Source organism: Cyrtonyx montezumae, unplaced genomic scaffold (genome assembly GCF_038088225.1).
Source record: "Cyrtonyx montezumae isolate F1298 unplaced genomic scaffold, pur_monq_1.0 scaffold_32, whole genome shotgun sequence".
NCBI classification, from domain to species: domain Eukaryota; kingdom Metazoa; phylum Chordata; class Aves; order Galliformes; family Odontophoridae; genus Cyrtonyx; species Cyrtonyx montezumae.
This window is the reverse complement of record NW_027072037.1, coordinates 560,441-576,289: the sequence shown is the minus strand read 5'-3', so window position 1 is coordinate 576,289 and position 15,849 is coordinate 560,441. Positions and strand designations below refer to the sequence as shown.

The 15,849-nt window shown below is 40.8% G+C and overlaps 1 protein-coding gene across 1 annotated transcript in view; it reads right to left on the bottom strand.

The window, feature by feature from the left end:
- MINDY4 (MINDY lysine 48 deubiquitinase 4) overlaps positions 1 to 15,849 on the bottom strand; it is a 72,538-nt gene that overhangs the window by 38,314 nt on the left and 18,375 nt on the right. The window contains exons 6-11 of the mRNA XM_065744846.1: positions 11,456 to 11,514; positions 10,941 to 11,050; positions 9,710 to 9,826; positions 6,612 to 6,700; positions 2,385 to 2,486; positions 1,159 to 1,222 (exon numbers count right to left, since the gene is read on the bottom strand). Coding sequence (XP_065600918.1) covers positions 1,159 to 1,222; positions 2,385 to 2,486; positions 6,612 to 6,700; positions 9,710 to 9,826; positions 10,941 to 11,050; positions 11,456 to 11,514 — 541 coding nt within the window. The remainder of the gene's footprint in view (positions 1 to 1,158; positions 1,223 to 2,384; positions 2,487 to 6,611; positions 6,701 to 9,709; positions 9,827 to 10,940; positions 11,051 to 11,455; positions 11,515 to 15,849) is intronic.

Genomic DNA, 15,849 nt, shown 5'->3' with positions numbered 1-15,849 from the left:
ACCATGAAGCCTCAGAAGCCACAGAAGCAGCAAGCAGCCCAGGAGCCTGTACTCATGGGGTGAGCTGGCTGTAACAGACCTCTATCAGAGCACTTCTTATCACTCAGAGAATACCCCCACGAATAATGGAATGTCACATGAACTTGAGGAGAGTTTTCAGCTCCCTGCCCTTTCTTCCAAGCTCTTCGTCTATTTCTGCATCTTCCTATTTTGACAGCAGTGATGGATTTATGCAGTAAATATGAAATAGTGTTGGCAGCACTGTCTGCACCATGAGGCTGGAGCTTGAGGATCCATATGGTCCCTTCCAACCTAAGCCACTCTATGATTCCATGATGCATGGCAGACCATACCCCCAGCTCTATCCAGACTTTCTTTTCCAACACTATTTCAACACAGCTGTTCCCACATGAGCTTTGATAAGCAGTACTTTGACCCAATACCAGGCTGTAATTTGCATTCTGAAATGACCAGCAGCTCAAAATCGTTTTAACGTATTAAATAATACAACTTTTCTCTTGTAAGAACACATTATTACCAAGGTTTTGTAACGCATTGGTTGTACATTCTCAGGTTTTAAGGTCCAGTTGTTTCAAAACTGTCCAGTTCTGAAAAGCTGTTGGTACTTTTGCTCTTCCATTTAGGAGGCCAGTAATATTTCTTTAAACCACTAAAGCCTGGCTTGTGTCATCAATGTTTACAAAGCCATTTGAGGGCTTCAGATGGAAACAAAGACACAACTGGAAAGTATTTTGCCATTTGGAGCTACTTGGGGAAAAAAAAGGCAAAGAATTGTATATAAAACACGAGAATAAAAAACTGCCTCTTGTTCATGGCTGTGCAAGCTGACCTGAAAGGATCCACTTTCAATTTTTACTGCATTCCATCAAAATCAGCCACAGTTTATAAGCTTGGAAGGTAGATGCAACAAAAAGAAATTCAGAGGGCCCAGCTGCTCACAGGCAGTGGGACAGTTCAGAGCCAGATAAACTACCAGACTCTGTGATTTGGTGTTGGTTTTGGATCACAACTAACAACTATAATATTGAACTTAAGGGAAATAAGGGATACACAGAAATGGGATTCACTGTACTAAAGCAAGAAAAGCTAACAAAAGGATATAGGGAAAATATGAGCACGAGTTACACAGAGCCTTACAGTTTCTAAGATGCCATCAGCCTTGTATTTTCCTATGGGAGTGAACTGTTGTCTTCCTGAAGGCCTAAAGAGAACGTTCAAACAAAACCAAAACTTATGTTAAAAGGACCAAAATCACATTAAAGACGAATCAAAATCTTACACAAACTGAATGACGAACCAAGGAATTGGTATTATTTGCTATTTTTTGTCCTTTTTTAAAGACAACCTCTTGCACGAGGAGTTTGTGTTGGGTGTTCCGTGAACTTTTATTGATGAAATATCTCTAGCTGTGCTCCCTCAGTCTATTTAAGTTCCTCTGTAAAGGAGGATAAACATAGGTTTAAGATATTAACACCAATTTTTATTGGTAAGGAATATGAGAGCAGTGACATTAAAACAGAAGCACCAGAACAGATGTACAATATCATCACAGAGGAAATATTTTATAGACAGAAAACATTCAAAATATCACTGGAAATGTCTTTGAATTTGCTGGCTTCTATTTCAGGTCTGAAGAACTTCTGTGCCCAGAAGCTTCCAGAAGGTTGTCTGTTCTCCCATTTTCATCAGTCTTAGCTGATCTAATAAAATAAATGATCTCTTCTCACAAAATCTGGTTTACATGAAAACACATTGCAGGATTCAGTATGGCCTAACTCCCAGCTATTGGAACAGCAGAAATGGCCTTTCGTATTTCTTCCTCATCCATTTCACACTGCATAATAACATCCTGAGGGCCACAAAAATGATGGAACAACAGAACAAGGACAGGCTGAGAGCTGGGGCTGTGCATCAGGAGGTGGAAAGGCTTCAAGAAGAACTGAGAGCAGCATTCAGAACCTACAGGGGCTGTAAGAGGGAAGGGGACAGACTCTGTAGCACGGTCTGTGTGACAGAACAAGGGGAAATGGTTTCAAATTAAAAGATGGGAGATTTAAACTGGATATAAGGAAGAAGATTACAGTAAGGGCAGTGAGGCACTGCACAGGTTGCTCAGAGAGGTGGTGATGCCCCATCCCTGGAGACACCCAAGGTCAGAGGACAGGGCTCTGAGCAATGATGGAGCTCTGGGTGTCCCTGTGCACTGCAGGAGTGGGGCCAGATGGCCTTCAAAGATCCCTTCCAACTCAAAGCATTCTACAATTCTATGATCCTTATGAACTTCCATTTTGTGAATCTTGTACACACTTAACAGACACAGTTATAAGAGCATCATGTAATGGAAGCTGCCATCTCCTACTTACAGTGCCACAATCGCTTTTTCATTGCCTCCTGCACGCCACAAGATGTCTGCAATAGCCATGGTGAGGCACTTGGTCCTGTGAGCTTCTGAGGGCTGGAGACAACTGTAGACCAGGAAATGCAAGATACAGACAAGCACTGTGCATCACAGAGCATACTCATTTTAAAGCAAAGTGCCTCAGTCACAGCAGGCACAGATTCCTAGCAGGTTTTTAGCAAGTGATACATGAACAAAAGCCAGGTGTCGTAATGCTAACATTAATAATCCAGCAAGTTGCCTTGAAAATTGCCTTCTAAGTATTTCAATTGCCTCTATCACCATGAGAGTTAGACAGCTCTAAGTCAGAAAAGTTCCAAAAATCCTTTGAATTGAACAGCAAACGGCTGTGGTTACTGAGAAGACACACCAGGTGGAGTTGCATCCCACCTTTGGGGCTCACTTATCTGCATGAAATGTGCATGCAGCAGCAGGACTTCCCAGTCCCGAGCTGGCAATAGGAGGGCTCAGTGCTTCCATTCAGCAGCCATTGAAACATGGGATGTCTGAACCCTTCCTTGGAGTGAATCACCTTACACGTCATGTTTATCCTTTGAGCAGTTGCCTGGGTCTTACTGAAGATCATTCAATCTAGTGACTAGAACTGTATCTAGAACTTCCTGCTCAGAACTAGTTCTTTTCTGCCGTCAGAGGCAAAATGTGAGTTTGAGGGAAGTGCAATTTAGCTAACTCAAGTTTTAATGGCCCTGCATGGCATTGGGGGTTGAGTTCAGGTAACTCACACTGATAGTCAGTCTCCTGCCATGGGTACTTAAGCCGAGCAAATGCAAGCTTGCTATTCATAAGTTCATAAGTTCACAAGGTTGGAAAGGACCTATAAGATCATCTAGTCCAACCATCCTCCTATCACTATCTCTACCCAACTACTAAATTAAGTCCTTTAGCACCTCATCTAAACGCTTCTTGAACAGCACTAGGGATGGTGCCTCACCCACCTCCCTAGGCAGGCCATTCCAGTGCCTGACCACTCTTTCAGAAAAGAAATGCTTCCTCAGGTCTCATCTAAATCTTCCCCGGCGCAACTTGTGGCCATTCCCTCTCGTCCTGTCATTACTTATCAGGGAGAAGAGGCCCACCCCCTCCTCACCACAACCCCCCTTCAGGAAGTGGTAGAGTGCAATAAGGTCTCCTCTGAGCCTCCTCTTCTCCAGACTGAACAATCCCAGCTCCCTCAGCCGCTCCTCATAAGACTTGCTGAAGTCTATGTGTTCTATAGCAATAACCCTGTGATAGAGGTGATCCTAGACATGAGATGTACAACCTAACCTTCCAGGAGACCAATCAGATGGTGTCTGATCTGCAAGGAACCAAAGTCATTATTATAATTGAGTTTGATGGGCTAGAGAGAACTAAACAAGGTATGAACAACAACAGACACTGATCATACACAGATCTATAATCCCATTCAGAAAGCTAAAACTAAAATTAATCTACTAAAAGAAACAGTAACTGCTCTTTTAGAATACATATTTATAACTGCCTGGACAAAGATACATATAATTATGTAACCATGTTTTACTGGCAAAAAAATATAGCCAAGACAAGCTACTGCATCTTCAAATCTATAACAAAACTGTTTAAATATTTTGTATTAGGATTGTTTTACATGTTAATACCTGAATTCTAGTTTATAAAGGCCTTCATACTTAATTTCATTCTTGAGCTTTGACTTCTTAAACTACTGTCTTCAAATCTACACTGAGATGTTCCTACCTACTATTCAACTTCAACTAAAATGCCATTCACAACAAACACTGTGCTTTGCAGAAATGGATCTCTCTCTGCTGACTTCAAGATTGGCTGCTCTTGAAATTCAGATATTAACAGTTCCAGGGTTTTACCAGCATGAGAGATGTTTCCCAGTACTTGAATAAAAAGATCCAATAATTAAAAGGCCATACAAGAAACACCAAACAAACAAAAAAAATTAAGCATCTTTTCAGTCCCAAATATAATGTTCATTTAAGAAAAAAATCCATCTCTGAAGGATGTGAGATTTGGGAAACAGTAGGTGACGGTTTTCAAGCAAAAAATAAATCACAATTTTCTCTTATTTCTGCCAGTGTTCTGACACAGACATCCAAATATATAGGAAGCACAGTCAGTTATTTCAACTCAATCCATCTATAATTGAGTTGTAGCAGAAGAGATAGCAGAATAATAAGGATACGTGATAATTACCTCTCGAACCCTGAAGAAGTCTGAGGTCAAACAGTTACTGTGAAAATGCCAACACTCTGACAATCATAGACTCATAGAAACACCAAGGTTGGAAAATGTAGGTTAGAATTACCAAGGAATATGAATCCTCTCATTTCAACCTCTGAGACTGCCCTTTCTTTCTGTCTGCCAAAGAGTTTCTGCCCATGGCAAATGCATCATAGGAAAAATCTATTTATCTCATGAATAAAACAGCCTGTCATGCAATTCATTTTTAAGAGCCAGAGACATGGCTTTAGCATTTCTGTGCACAAAGACCAAGAGCTCAGCTGCTAACCTGAAATCCCTTGGAGACTTTCATCATACTTCAGCAGCACTTTTCAAATACAAAATATGTAAAAACAAAGTACTTCAAAACCACGTGCGTAATAAGAGGAAAGAAAAAAGAGAGGCAAATACTGCCAAGTACCCAGGACAGGTTGTAGCTGGCATGCATTGGGACACTCATGGTCAGATTAAGAAATCAAGCCTCAACCCACTTATCTGGGTGCTACACAATTGTCCAGCATTTAACAACACTTCATCGTGATGAATGAGCAAAAAGTGAACAGCTCTCAGGGTGTTACCGAGGGTAACCTGAGGCTCAGGCAGATCAAGAAGCAGATGACCAAAGGTTGTCCTCCAAACCAAAATGAATTCTTGATTTTAACCATCAGAAATACTGATCAATTTTCTTCCATGAGGTTTCTCATGAGCATGATTCTGCACTGAACACTCTAGTGAACTGGAATAAAGACTGCTGCTCTACTAACTAATCAGAGCAGGTGTGCTCTGAGTTGATATATTACCAGTTGAAGAGTTTGAAAAGTTTCTTCCTGTATTGGCAGCACTGTTTTCCTCAATACCTCACAGGAATGATCTCTGTATCCCCTTAAAAAGAAAAAAGTGCATATAGACTCTTCAAAAACTCACTGACTGAAGTCTAGAGAAAATGCCCCCAGGACTGGCATGGTTTTTAATGGGAAGCACTGCTGGTTAATTTAACTCTGTTTAGGTTAATTACAGAAAAATGTGATGTTCTGAAAGAACTGAATGGAAGAAGAAAGAATTAAAGAATTAATGCTGTAGAATTACACTGACTAACTTGAGGAGAGTTCAAGGAACAGGTGATCTTCAGGTGATTAATTCACAGTATCTCATTCATTTGGACCATTTTGGGGGGGACTGAAAGTAATCAGAGCCATTATTACGCAGCAACAACAATAGTAGCAACCACAGTCTCTTCCAATCCAATCATTCTATGATTCTATGATGGTAAATGCTTTATTCTAAGTCTGAAAGTCTGTTTTTCAATGTCTCCAATGCCTTACTAAGCATCTCTTTGCAGGTCTGCCTGCCCACAACCACTCCTGGGTCTGGGCACCCATTCAGACCCCTCAGGCCCCAATAAAGCTTTGATTAATTGTCCCCACCCATCCTATGTGCTGTAGAGAGGTGATGATAAATTGTTTTGGACATTATTTTCCAGCATGAATGAACTCTGTACCTTTAACAATGTCACATGTGCACTGATATTAACAGAACAGCAGTCCAAGCAATTTTCCTCAATGCAAGCAATATATAAAACTACTTCTATAAAGTAAATAGAAAACACACAGAGAAGCTAAATTTCATTAAGGGGCTTAAATGTGAAAGACCAAACAGCAACAAGAGAAAAATGGAGAGCTCTAACTCTTCCACCCCTCTTGAGATTCTTAGTGTCAAAAATTGCATGAATTTCACGGTCTTCCAAATCCTGACTGCATTTTCTTTGAAATCATATTTCCATGGAATCCCAAGGTTCATTGACACTGCTACACTTAAAAGAGAAGTAAATACAAAGTTCATATGCTTACTTTCTCACTTAGACACAAAGAAAAACCCAAACTCAAAAAGGTCACTGAGGGTCTGCATCACAGAAAAACATCTTCCTCTTCCGTATGGAAATTACTTCTGCCCGTTGCTGACTTACCGAGCATCCTTATTCCTGTTACTGTCTCCAAAGATAAGCTGCTGTAGAACACAAGCTTGAACTGCTGCCAGTACTCCACATGGGCCACCCTGAGGGGAACAATTGGACACTCCATGAACAAAACACCTTGCACTGTTTGATGCTGGAGAAAACTAGTTTGCAAGCCACGTGATCCCATTCAGGCTTAATTCGTCCTTTCATCTCTCTCCTTCCATCCATGCAATGCTCTCTGTTTTTGGCAAGCTACTGAAAATAAGAATTGCTGACTGGTATTGTGCTTCCCATCTATTTTTCCTGAAAATGCCTAGAACTTGCCACAGTGGCATGGGTCAGTGGTAGGTGGATGTTGTACTAGATAATCTTAGAGGTCTTTTCCAACCTTAATGATTCTACGATCCGTAATACCAAAGGAAAGTATTGTGTTGCTTTTTTTAAGTTCGTTCTGTGCTCATGCAAACAAACAAAAGTTGCTCCAATCCCAATGAGACAAAAACTACCTTCATTTCAAGAGAAAAAAAAAATCAACCTGACTTTTTCAAAGGACAAAATTTACCCTTGCCCTTCAAATTCCTCTGAGTTTGCCATTAAGCATAGTGGAAAATAGATTAATGGCTGCTATGAAAGACTGTGGGATGGCATAGCACAGTATTTCCTTCTCCTCACATATTCCCAACCATCCAGCCCATCTGACTCCACTGAATGACCAAGGTTCATAGGTTCATAGGTTCATAAGGTTGGAAAGGACCTACAAGATCATCTAGTCCAACCATCCTCCTATCACTATCCCTACCCAACTACTAAATCAAATCCCTTAGCACCTCATCTAAACGCTTCTTGAACAGCGCTAGGGATGGTGCCTCAACCACCTCCCTAGGCAGGCCATTCCAGTGCCTGACCACTCAAGACTTGTTTCTCTGTGTTAACTACACGGCAGATGGACAGTGTTGCACCACCCTTGATTTCCCTGAGTAAGAGAATGGTTGTGGTTGAAAGGGACCTCTGGGTGATCTGTTCCAACCCCCAGAACAGTTGAGGTGGGAAGAGACCTCTGGGTACACCTGGTCCAAATGCTGGCTCCAACACAGACAGCCAGAGCAGGGTGCACAAGACAATCCCATTCAGACTTTCTCATTTATATTAAACACATACTTCTCCATAATTATCTACGTAACTAACAAGTGGATCTCCTGAGACATGCTAATGAATAAACCAGCACTGACTTCAATCCATCATGGAAAGCCTCTCAGCCAAAAATATATAAATAAATAGAGGAAGCATTCTAAGCATCTTCTTGTAGATCCCCAAAAATACTTCACATTAGAACAGAATGAAGAAGACTTGTTTGGTTGAAATGAATTTTGGAAGTGAGGAGAAACAGGCTAACAATCTGAAATAAAGACATTTCCACAGAGCACTCTGGTTTACCATTCCTGTTGTGAAATGTATGGAAGGGTATTTAATGGCCAGTGAGTCACGAGAAGTGATGTCCTTTCCCTACCTGCAGAGTCTGGAAAAAGCAAAGTAACGTTTACTGTGGACCAATGAACAGTAACATTACTGTTGTGGTTCCCTTTGGAGTTTAACATGACATGTAGTATCTCTTTTTTCCCCTCTAGGTTTTATTTAAACATAAGGTGTGACGTTCTAAGGTCATTAGCATCATGAAACACTTCACCAGATTAGGTAAGTTAATTAAATATCTTAATTACATTATCATTAGCACTTGTCTTTGCACCAAATTCTCTTTTGCTCTGGCTTATGTGCAGAAGTACACCATGGTCTGTTTCTCTCAGGCCGTAGGGAGATATTCTGCATGAGATGAGTGAGGGCTGATCTTGGGGACTGCACAGTGTCTTTACCAGCTTGGGTCACTATGAGAACATTGATTCGAGATTTTAGAAAGGTAAATGTTGCTTAGCAAGCTACAAAAACTTTGCCTTAGGAAGGAGATGGAATTTGTGGCTACAGCCCAGAGTCACAGCAACTTGGGTGTAAAGAGGTGGACTCACCTGTGGTCTTTTACTTGTGTATCTTCTGCACTTGCAGCCCAGAAAGCCAGCTGCACCCTGAGCTGCATCAACAGAGGGGCAGCAGTGGGGCAGGGAGGGGGTTATACCCCTCTGCTCTGCCCTCATAAGGACCCATCTGGAGTTCTGCATCCAGCCCTGGGGCCCTCAGCAGGGGAGGGATGCAGAGCTGTAGGAGCAGGTCCAGGTGATGCTCAGAGGATGAAGCACCTCTCTACTATGAAGGAAAATTGAGGGATTTGAGCTTATTCAGTCTGGAGAAGTTATCTTCAGAGGCTCTGGGAAGATCTCAATGCAGACTTCCAGAAGGCTGCATGGAGGGAGTTTATAAACTGAAAGGAGACCGATTTTTTATACAGTCTGATAGCGATAGGATGATGGGGATGGGTTTAAACTGGGACAGGGAAAATTTAAGTCATATATAGGAGGAAGTTTTTCACTCTGATGGCGGTGACACGCTTCAACAGGTTGCCCAGAGAGGCTGTGGATGCCCCATCCCTGCAGGCACTCAAGGCAAGGCTGGGTGTGGCTCTGGGCAGCCTGCCCTAGTGGTTGGAGACTCTGCCCAGGGCAGGGGGGATTGAAATGAGATGATCTTTGAGGTCCTTTTCAAGCCAGGCCGTTCTATGATTCTGTGATCAAGCTAAAGAGAGGAGATTTGGGTGAAACATGAGGAGGTTTCTTTACTCAATTCTTTACTCAAAGGGTGGTGAGGCACTGTCACTGCTGCCCAGAGAGGTTGTGCCGTGGATGCCACACTCCTGGAAGTGCTCAAGGCCAGGATGGATAGGGCCCTGGGCACCTCAGCAGGTGGTTGGCAACCAGACCACATCAGAGGGGTTGGAACTAGATGATGCTTAAGGCTCCTTCCAACCTAAGCCATTCTGTGACAGCAGATCACACTCATCTTAAATCTCCTAGCAAACCTGACAAGGTAACATCATCCAGCAGAAAGTGGTGATACTAAAGAAAGCAGAGATTTATTTTTTCACTGCTAAAACACACAGCCTCTGTAAACTTGGTGTAAAAAGCAAAGATCACTTTTTCTTTTAAGAAGCCCACTTACAGTACCTTTTTTTGAACAATGCCATATTTTAACTGAGGTATGTTATTAAATGTAAAACTCTGTATTTTCCATTCTTCACTGAAGCAACAAAGGCTGGAGCCAAACAAAAGATTTTTTAACTCCTATTAAAAAGAAAAAAAGAAAGAAAAAATGCATCATTTTAAAAATAAATCAGAAAGAATATACACTAATGTTTTCTAGTAGTCATTTGTAAAAAGGCAGAGTGTGGCAGGGTAATGACTGACTCACTACAGCCACCCTTTTCTGTTTTATACTTACTGTAAATAGCAACACCCAAATGAAACGGAGCAATTTTTTCCTTTTCCTGCAACATTACTTCAACTCATAATGCTGTGTATTGCTCAGCATTAGGAAACCAGCTAGGCAGATTGTCTGGGGCAGTTTCCCATGGAAGCACTACAAAATAGTGCCTCAAAGCTACAGCCAAAGGGCGATGGCTACCCATGGCTGACATCAGTGAGAGGAGGACCCTGCTGGACACAGCATACAGAAAAGGCAAAAGCCTATTTTGCTTTGTCAGAGTTGCTGGTATAAGGCAAATGTTGTTCAGAGATTTATCTATGTTGGCAAAATTCAAATTCAGATCTTGACCCTGGGCGACTGCAGATTACTGCTCTGCTACTAAGGAATAGCTAAGCTGAAGAATTGCTTTCATTCTAATGTAAAGCTGAGTAAATAAGGACTGACTGCTTAGGGTTTGTATTTTTACTTGGATATGTCTTTGACAGAGAAATGAAGTTGGAGGAAATCTTCATTATCTTTTCTCTGTGCTTTTATTTTATATATATATATTTTTTTGTCTGAATGGGAAGGAAAAAGTAAAAATATTTAATGGTTACATCCCTCCTCAAAACAGGGTAGGTGAGCAAGGGAGACACAGTGCTGAACCACTGTCAATTTAAAGGACAGGTAGACAACCACATGCAAAACTGACTAGAGCCATTAATAAAGTAATACGTGCTTCTTCAGTTAAAGCCCTTACCCATGGTTCAAGTGGATGAAAAATTCCCACATGCTCTTCTGGCATTTTTCTGAATTTTGGTTGGGGGTCCCTATATTACCTTTCCATCTGAATACCAAATGAGGACTGTTTTCAAGAGTAGGTACAGCACACGTTAAACCACAAAGCACATAACACAGAACAAACAGTTGATGCGCTGATGAATAGAAGTGACAGTTTCACACTTCCATTTCCATATGCCATCACAGCCTTACTTTTGCAAGAGAAATATCAATCGCCTTTGATGCTTCTTTAAGCATATGCAGTGTTGAAAGATTCAGGTTCCTACTGACTTCTCCAGTTGTTGCTTCATCCTCAACATCAACTGAAAGTGAAGAAAAAATATATAATGAGTGGGAGGAAAATGAAAAGTCATGTCTGCTCCCCCCAGTACAGGAAAGTACAGACAGCCAGAAAATAGATAAGGCCAAGATGGATGGGGCTTCGACCAACCTCATCTGGTGGGAGGTGTCCTTGTCCATAGCAGGAAGATTGCAACAAACCCATCTCTAAGGTCCCTTCCAACCCAAATCATTCTATGATTCCCAGATAAACCACCCTTTGTTTGATTATTTCTTCATAACTTCTTCACACAGTCTCGCCAAAGAACAGCAAATGCAATTACTCTAAATCAACTAAGCATTGGAAAAGAAGAGACTCAAACATCTTTGATTACAGTTTCTCTAAAGAATATGTTGGTAAAAACCAAACTGACTTAGAACAAACTTACCCAGTTCTAGGGTATCTTTCACCTGGTCTTCTTTATTCCAAGTGGATGTTGGAGACTTCCTAAATTAAAATTATCAAAAAGTGAATGCTCACTTTAATGAGACATGGTCCTTGAATAAATGAGAAAAAATATGTGGGATTGCCATGCAAACATATAAATAAACTTATTCAATGGCTTTTATCTTAGGTTTTAATGCTTTCTGTACAGGAGAGCTCAGGTTTATCAACATTTTTGTCCAAACAAACAGTATAGAACAAAAACTTTTCTACTGGGAGAGAGCTGAATTTCATGAGGTCATCAGGGAAGGCAGTCAGCAAAGAACAACACAATGCAAGTGATTCAGGACTTCAGTCCTTCTTCAACACTGACTTCATCTCATTTGTGTGTTTCAGTAGAGGTCAGATCCTGCCAGCTCATCCAAAGAGGCACATATATACAGCCCCGAATTTTGTGAGGGTATTCATGTACACAGGACGACCTGAGTTCAAAAGATTATGACATGGCATTAATATCCCTGATGGGGACCAGGAGGTTCAAGCTGGTCATTAAACTACTTTAAACCCAAGAAATGTGAGAATTGGTGTTGTATTATTATCCTCTACCGGGGCAGTTTTTCATCCACTAATAGTTATCAGTTGCTCAAAAGGGCATGGTTTAGTTGGAAATATTGGTGGTAGGTGGGTGGTTGGGCTGGATGATGTTGGAGGTCTTTTCCAACCTTGGTGATTCCGTGAAACACTTCTGTGATTTTATTACATAAATGACTAGTTAAAAATTCACAAACAGAAATACTGAAGGGACTAAGCAGTTAAGCTTGGCCGTGAAAAGAGAAGTTAAATAGAAAGTTATATTTTGAGAAGTGAGATGGGTTTCCTCTTCCTGCAGAATTCATACCAAAATGAATTCAGAAGGAAAAGTTTCAAATAACTGTTCAAAAAAGATGTTTTTTGTTGTTGTTTTTTTTAAGAAGCACTGCACTATTGGCCTTTGCTTTGGAAAAAATGGTATTGCACTGACAGACCTTTCAGAAATAGTATGGGATAATTTCCTCAGCAACATCCTTTGTGTGTATGATATTATTATAGCAACAACTGCTGTCATATCACATACTTTCCATTAACTTAATTTCCTTTTTCAGTATGTGAAAAATGAATGAAAACAGAACACACACATATTACACCAAAGACTCTTCCAGTTTAAGATCATTCCTACTGACGGTCTTTGGTATTGTAATAAAATAAACACTTCTCTTTCTGTATATACACGTTAAAATGGATGACATTTGCACAGCCACAATTAAGAAAACATAGCGTACAAATAAAATGCCACATTATTAGAGATTAAAGGTAAAAATAAATCAGATGTTCAACAGGCTAGCATAGATAAGAGAAGCAAGAGCAAATATAGTGCTATTTGTACTGAAATCCCACTGAACAAACAGTACTTTTTGCTAATACTGGATTCCAACTCAGACTTCTTTCCATAGTCGTTGCTGTTATTTTCATTTCTCCTGGTCAGAGGAGTGGTCTCAGTTACACTAAATTTGCATATAAACTGTTTTTCAGCCAAGTACTGATGCCACTGAACTGCACTTAAACTCAAGCAGAATCTACATTCTTGTTTTGTCTGAGTTTGCAAACTATTGTCTCTTGTTTCCTAGAGGATAATGTGTTTCCTCCTTGGTCAACCCATTTGGATCTGGATTTCAAAACAGAGCTATTCATGTTAAAGAACACAGCACTATCATTTACAGCTAATAACCAGGTCTGGAAGGAGACAGGATTCAGCACATACATCTACTAATCCACACTGTTTCCAGTTTCCTTGTTTCCTAACATGGGTCTGACCCACACCAACCAAGATTCTCCCAAGCAATGCCCAAAGAGAGCTCACAGAATGGCACGCTGCCATTTTACAGCAGAACTGCCTCCTTCTTTGCTCCACCAAAACCATCCCAGGACACTTCATGTCCTTGAACATCCCATCATGCCATCATCCCATGCACCAGGATGAGCAGCATGTGCTTTATTTTTACAAAAGCATCCCTCCTGAGGGTGCATCAACTAATTAACATTATATCAGAACCTGATTCATCCCTTCTCTCCAATGAAACAAAACAGCTCACAAACAGGAAACAAAACAGTATTTTACAGCCACAGTAGGAGACTTAGAAGATACCTAAAGAAAAATGCTACATAATATGAACACAATCAGGATACAGAAAGGAAATCCAAAGCCAGAGAACAATCCCTGGATCTGTTTCACTTAGCAGCACAGACTTAACTACATAATTTCAATGTAAAAGGAGGCCGAGCAAGATGTGGTTGATTATCCTTTTCTATTAGGAACACCATTTCTACTTCATCAACATGATTATCAAGGAAGTCTGTGAGTTATTAGAAAACTAACTCATCCCCATTTATATTTTACGGCTCTTTTCTAGAAGAAAAGTAGTAGAAAGCTCAGGATTTAAATATGAATTTAGTCAGTGTGGAAATGGGTGTTGTAAACAAGTGCTGATACTGCCTGGCAATCAAAAATGCAAGAACAGGATTCTACCTTTTAGTGCTCTTGCTTCTCCTACATACACGTCCTTCTCCTCTGTCATTTTTATGGTCTCCATCGGTGTACCAAGCTCCTTAAAGCACAGATTTCCCACTTCATACATGGAAAAAATTGAGGCTGATTAACTTGAGAGGATGATTTTCAAAGCACTAGCTGAAGCAAATCAGCCTAGGTGTTGTTATAATTATCCTGTCAAAGTTCAAAAGAGTCACAAGCAACTCATACATCTCTCTCCAAACTTAAACACTGGCACATTAAGCAGTTAATAGGAAGACATCATGTCAGTACCCATTAGGTACTTGAAACAGACAATGTTTAGATCTGAGTGACTGTCACAGCATGATAAAGGGTAGGGGATTCAACTTGCAGATTAAGAAACCTAAATTTAGTTGCCTGCACACTTGGGTGTCAGCGTTCCCATTGATTCATGACTGAGTCAGCAGTGGGCAGGCTCAAGCTAAGAGCTTAAAAAGCCTTTCAGCTAACTAAATATATGTGCCAACTTCCAGGTACTTAGACATTTGGATTTACAAAAGATCCCGTAGGTATGCCATCCTACCTGACCTCAATCGCTGCTTCAGCAGGACTTGGGCCTCCTCTAGGGAGTCGACCACACCTGCTAGCTTCATCAGATGCCTTGGGAACCTTACAGTCCCAAATGGCACTCTATGCCTATGTTTACCCAGAATTGCCAACATTAAGTTAGCGTTCTTGGTTAATTTTTGTCCTGAGTACTTCTCAGCAGCATTTCATTTGAATAATCTGTAAATTAAAATCAAGTTGACTATGGCATAATTCACGCACAGCTCACTCGGGATCGTTTTTGGTAACACTACTGCTTGCTGGCGAGTTGGTTATACACCCATTCCTGGAAAAACCATGCCCTGGATGCAAAGTGCTTTGATTTCTCAAGGCACAAGGAAATTCCTATCAGGCTGAGGAAAGCGCTGACATCAAAGATTGATGTCGGGTGTTTTCTGGTTAAGTGGGGTATTTTTGCAGATGGAGGATATTCAAAAGTTCTCTCCCTAAGATTTCTCAAAACACCGTCAGGACATTTATTGCAATTTCCATTTCAGCAGATGGTTACAGCTCCAGGAAAATTTATTGTACATGTAAAACCATACCGTTAGAACACTTAGGAATGGGGAAGTCATCTGTCGTGGCAGAAAAATGGGTCAGGAAGAAAATACGTTTCATTATAAACATCCTATACAGTACTTTCTCTAAATATTTGAACATTCCTATCTGATTTTCGGGTACTGCCGAAAACAATTCACAAAGAATAGCTGAACATGCAGAAAAACCAGTTCTCCTCACAATAATGCATGTGCATTCCACGCTTTCCTATTTACATTACTGTATATGTAGGTAAAGAAACAAATGGCCTTAAAACAAAAACATTGATCACCAGCAGCTTTAAGGCTACCGTGTCAGGAAAACTTATTTTGCTCAATTAAAACAGCTTTTTCCACTGGCCTTTTCTGCATAGTAATTTACAGGGTCAGAAGGATGCCTGGAAGCCACAGTGCCATCCTCTGACTTGTGCAGTTAGGGCACACGCAGACCTACGTGACATTCCTGGTACAGTGACCAATTCACATGGCTCACATTAATAACTGTAGTGACAATTTGGGAGAAAATGACATCTTTGCCAGAGAAGTTTGCACATGGAAACAAAAAAAAATATATGGTAATCGTGGGTCAAGCCACACACAGATGGTTTGAACTGGGTTTACTTCAACAGTTTAGTGTAAGTTGCCCCCTATGGGGCACATAGTGTTTGGGACACAACACTACGTATGAACTGATCATTGCATCCCCCAATT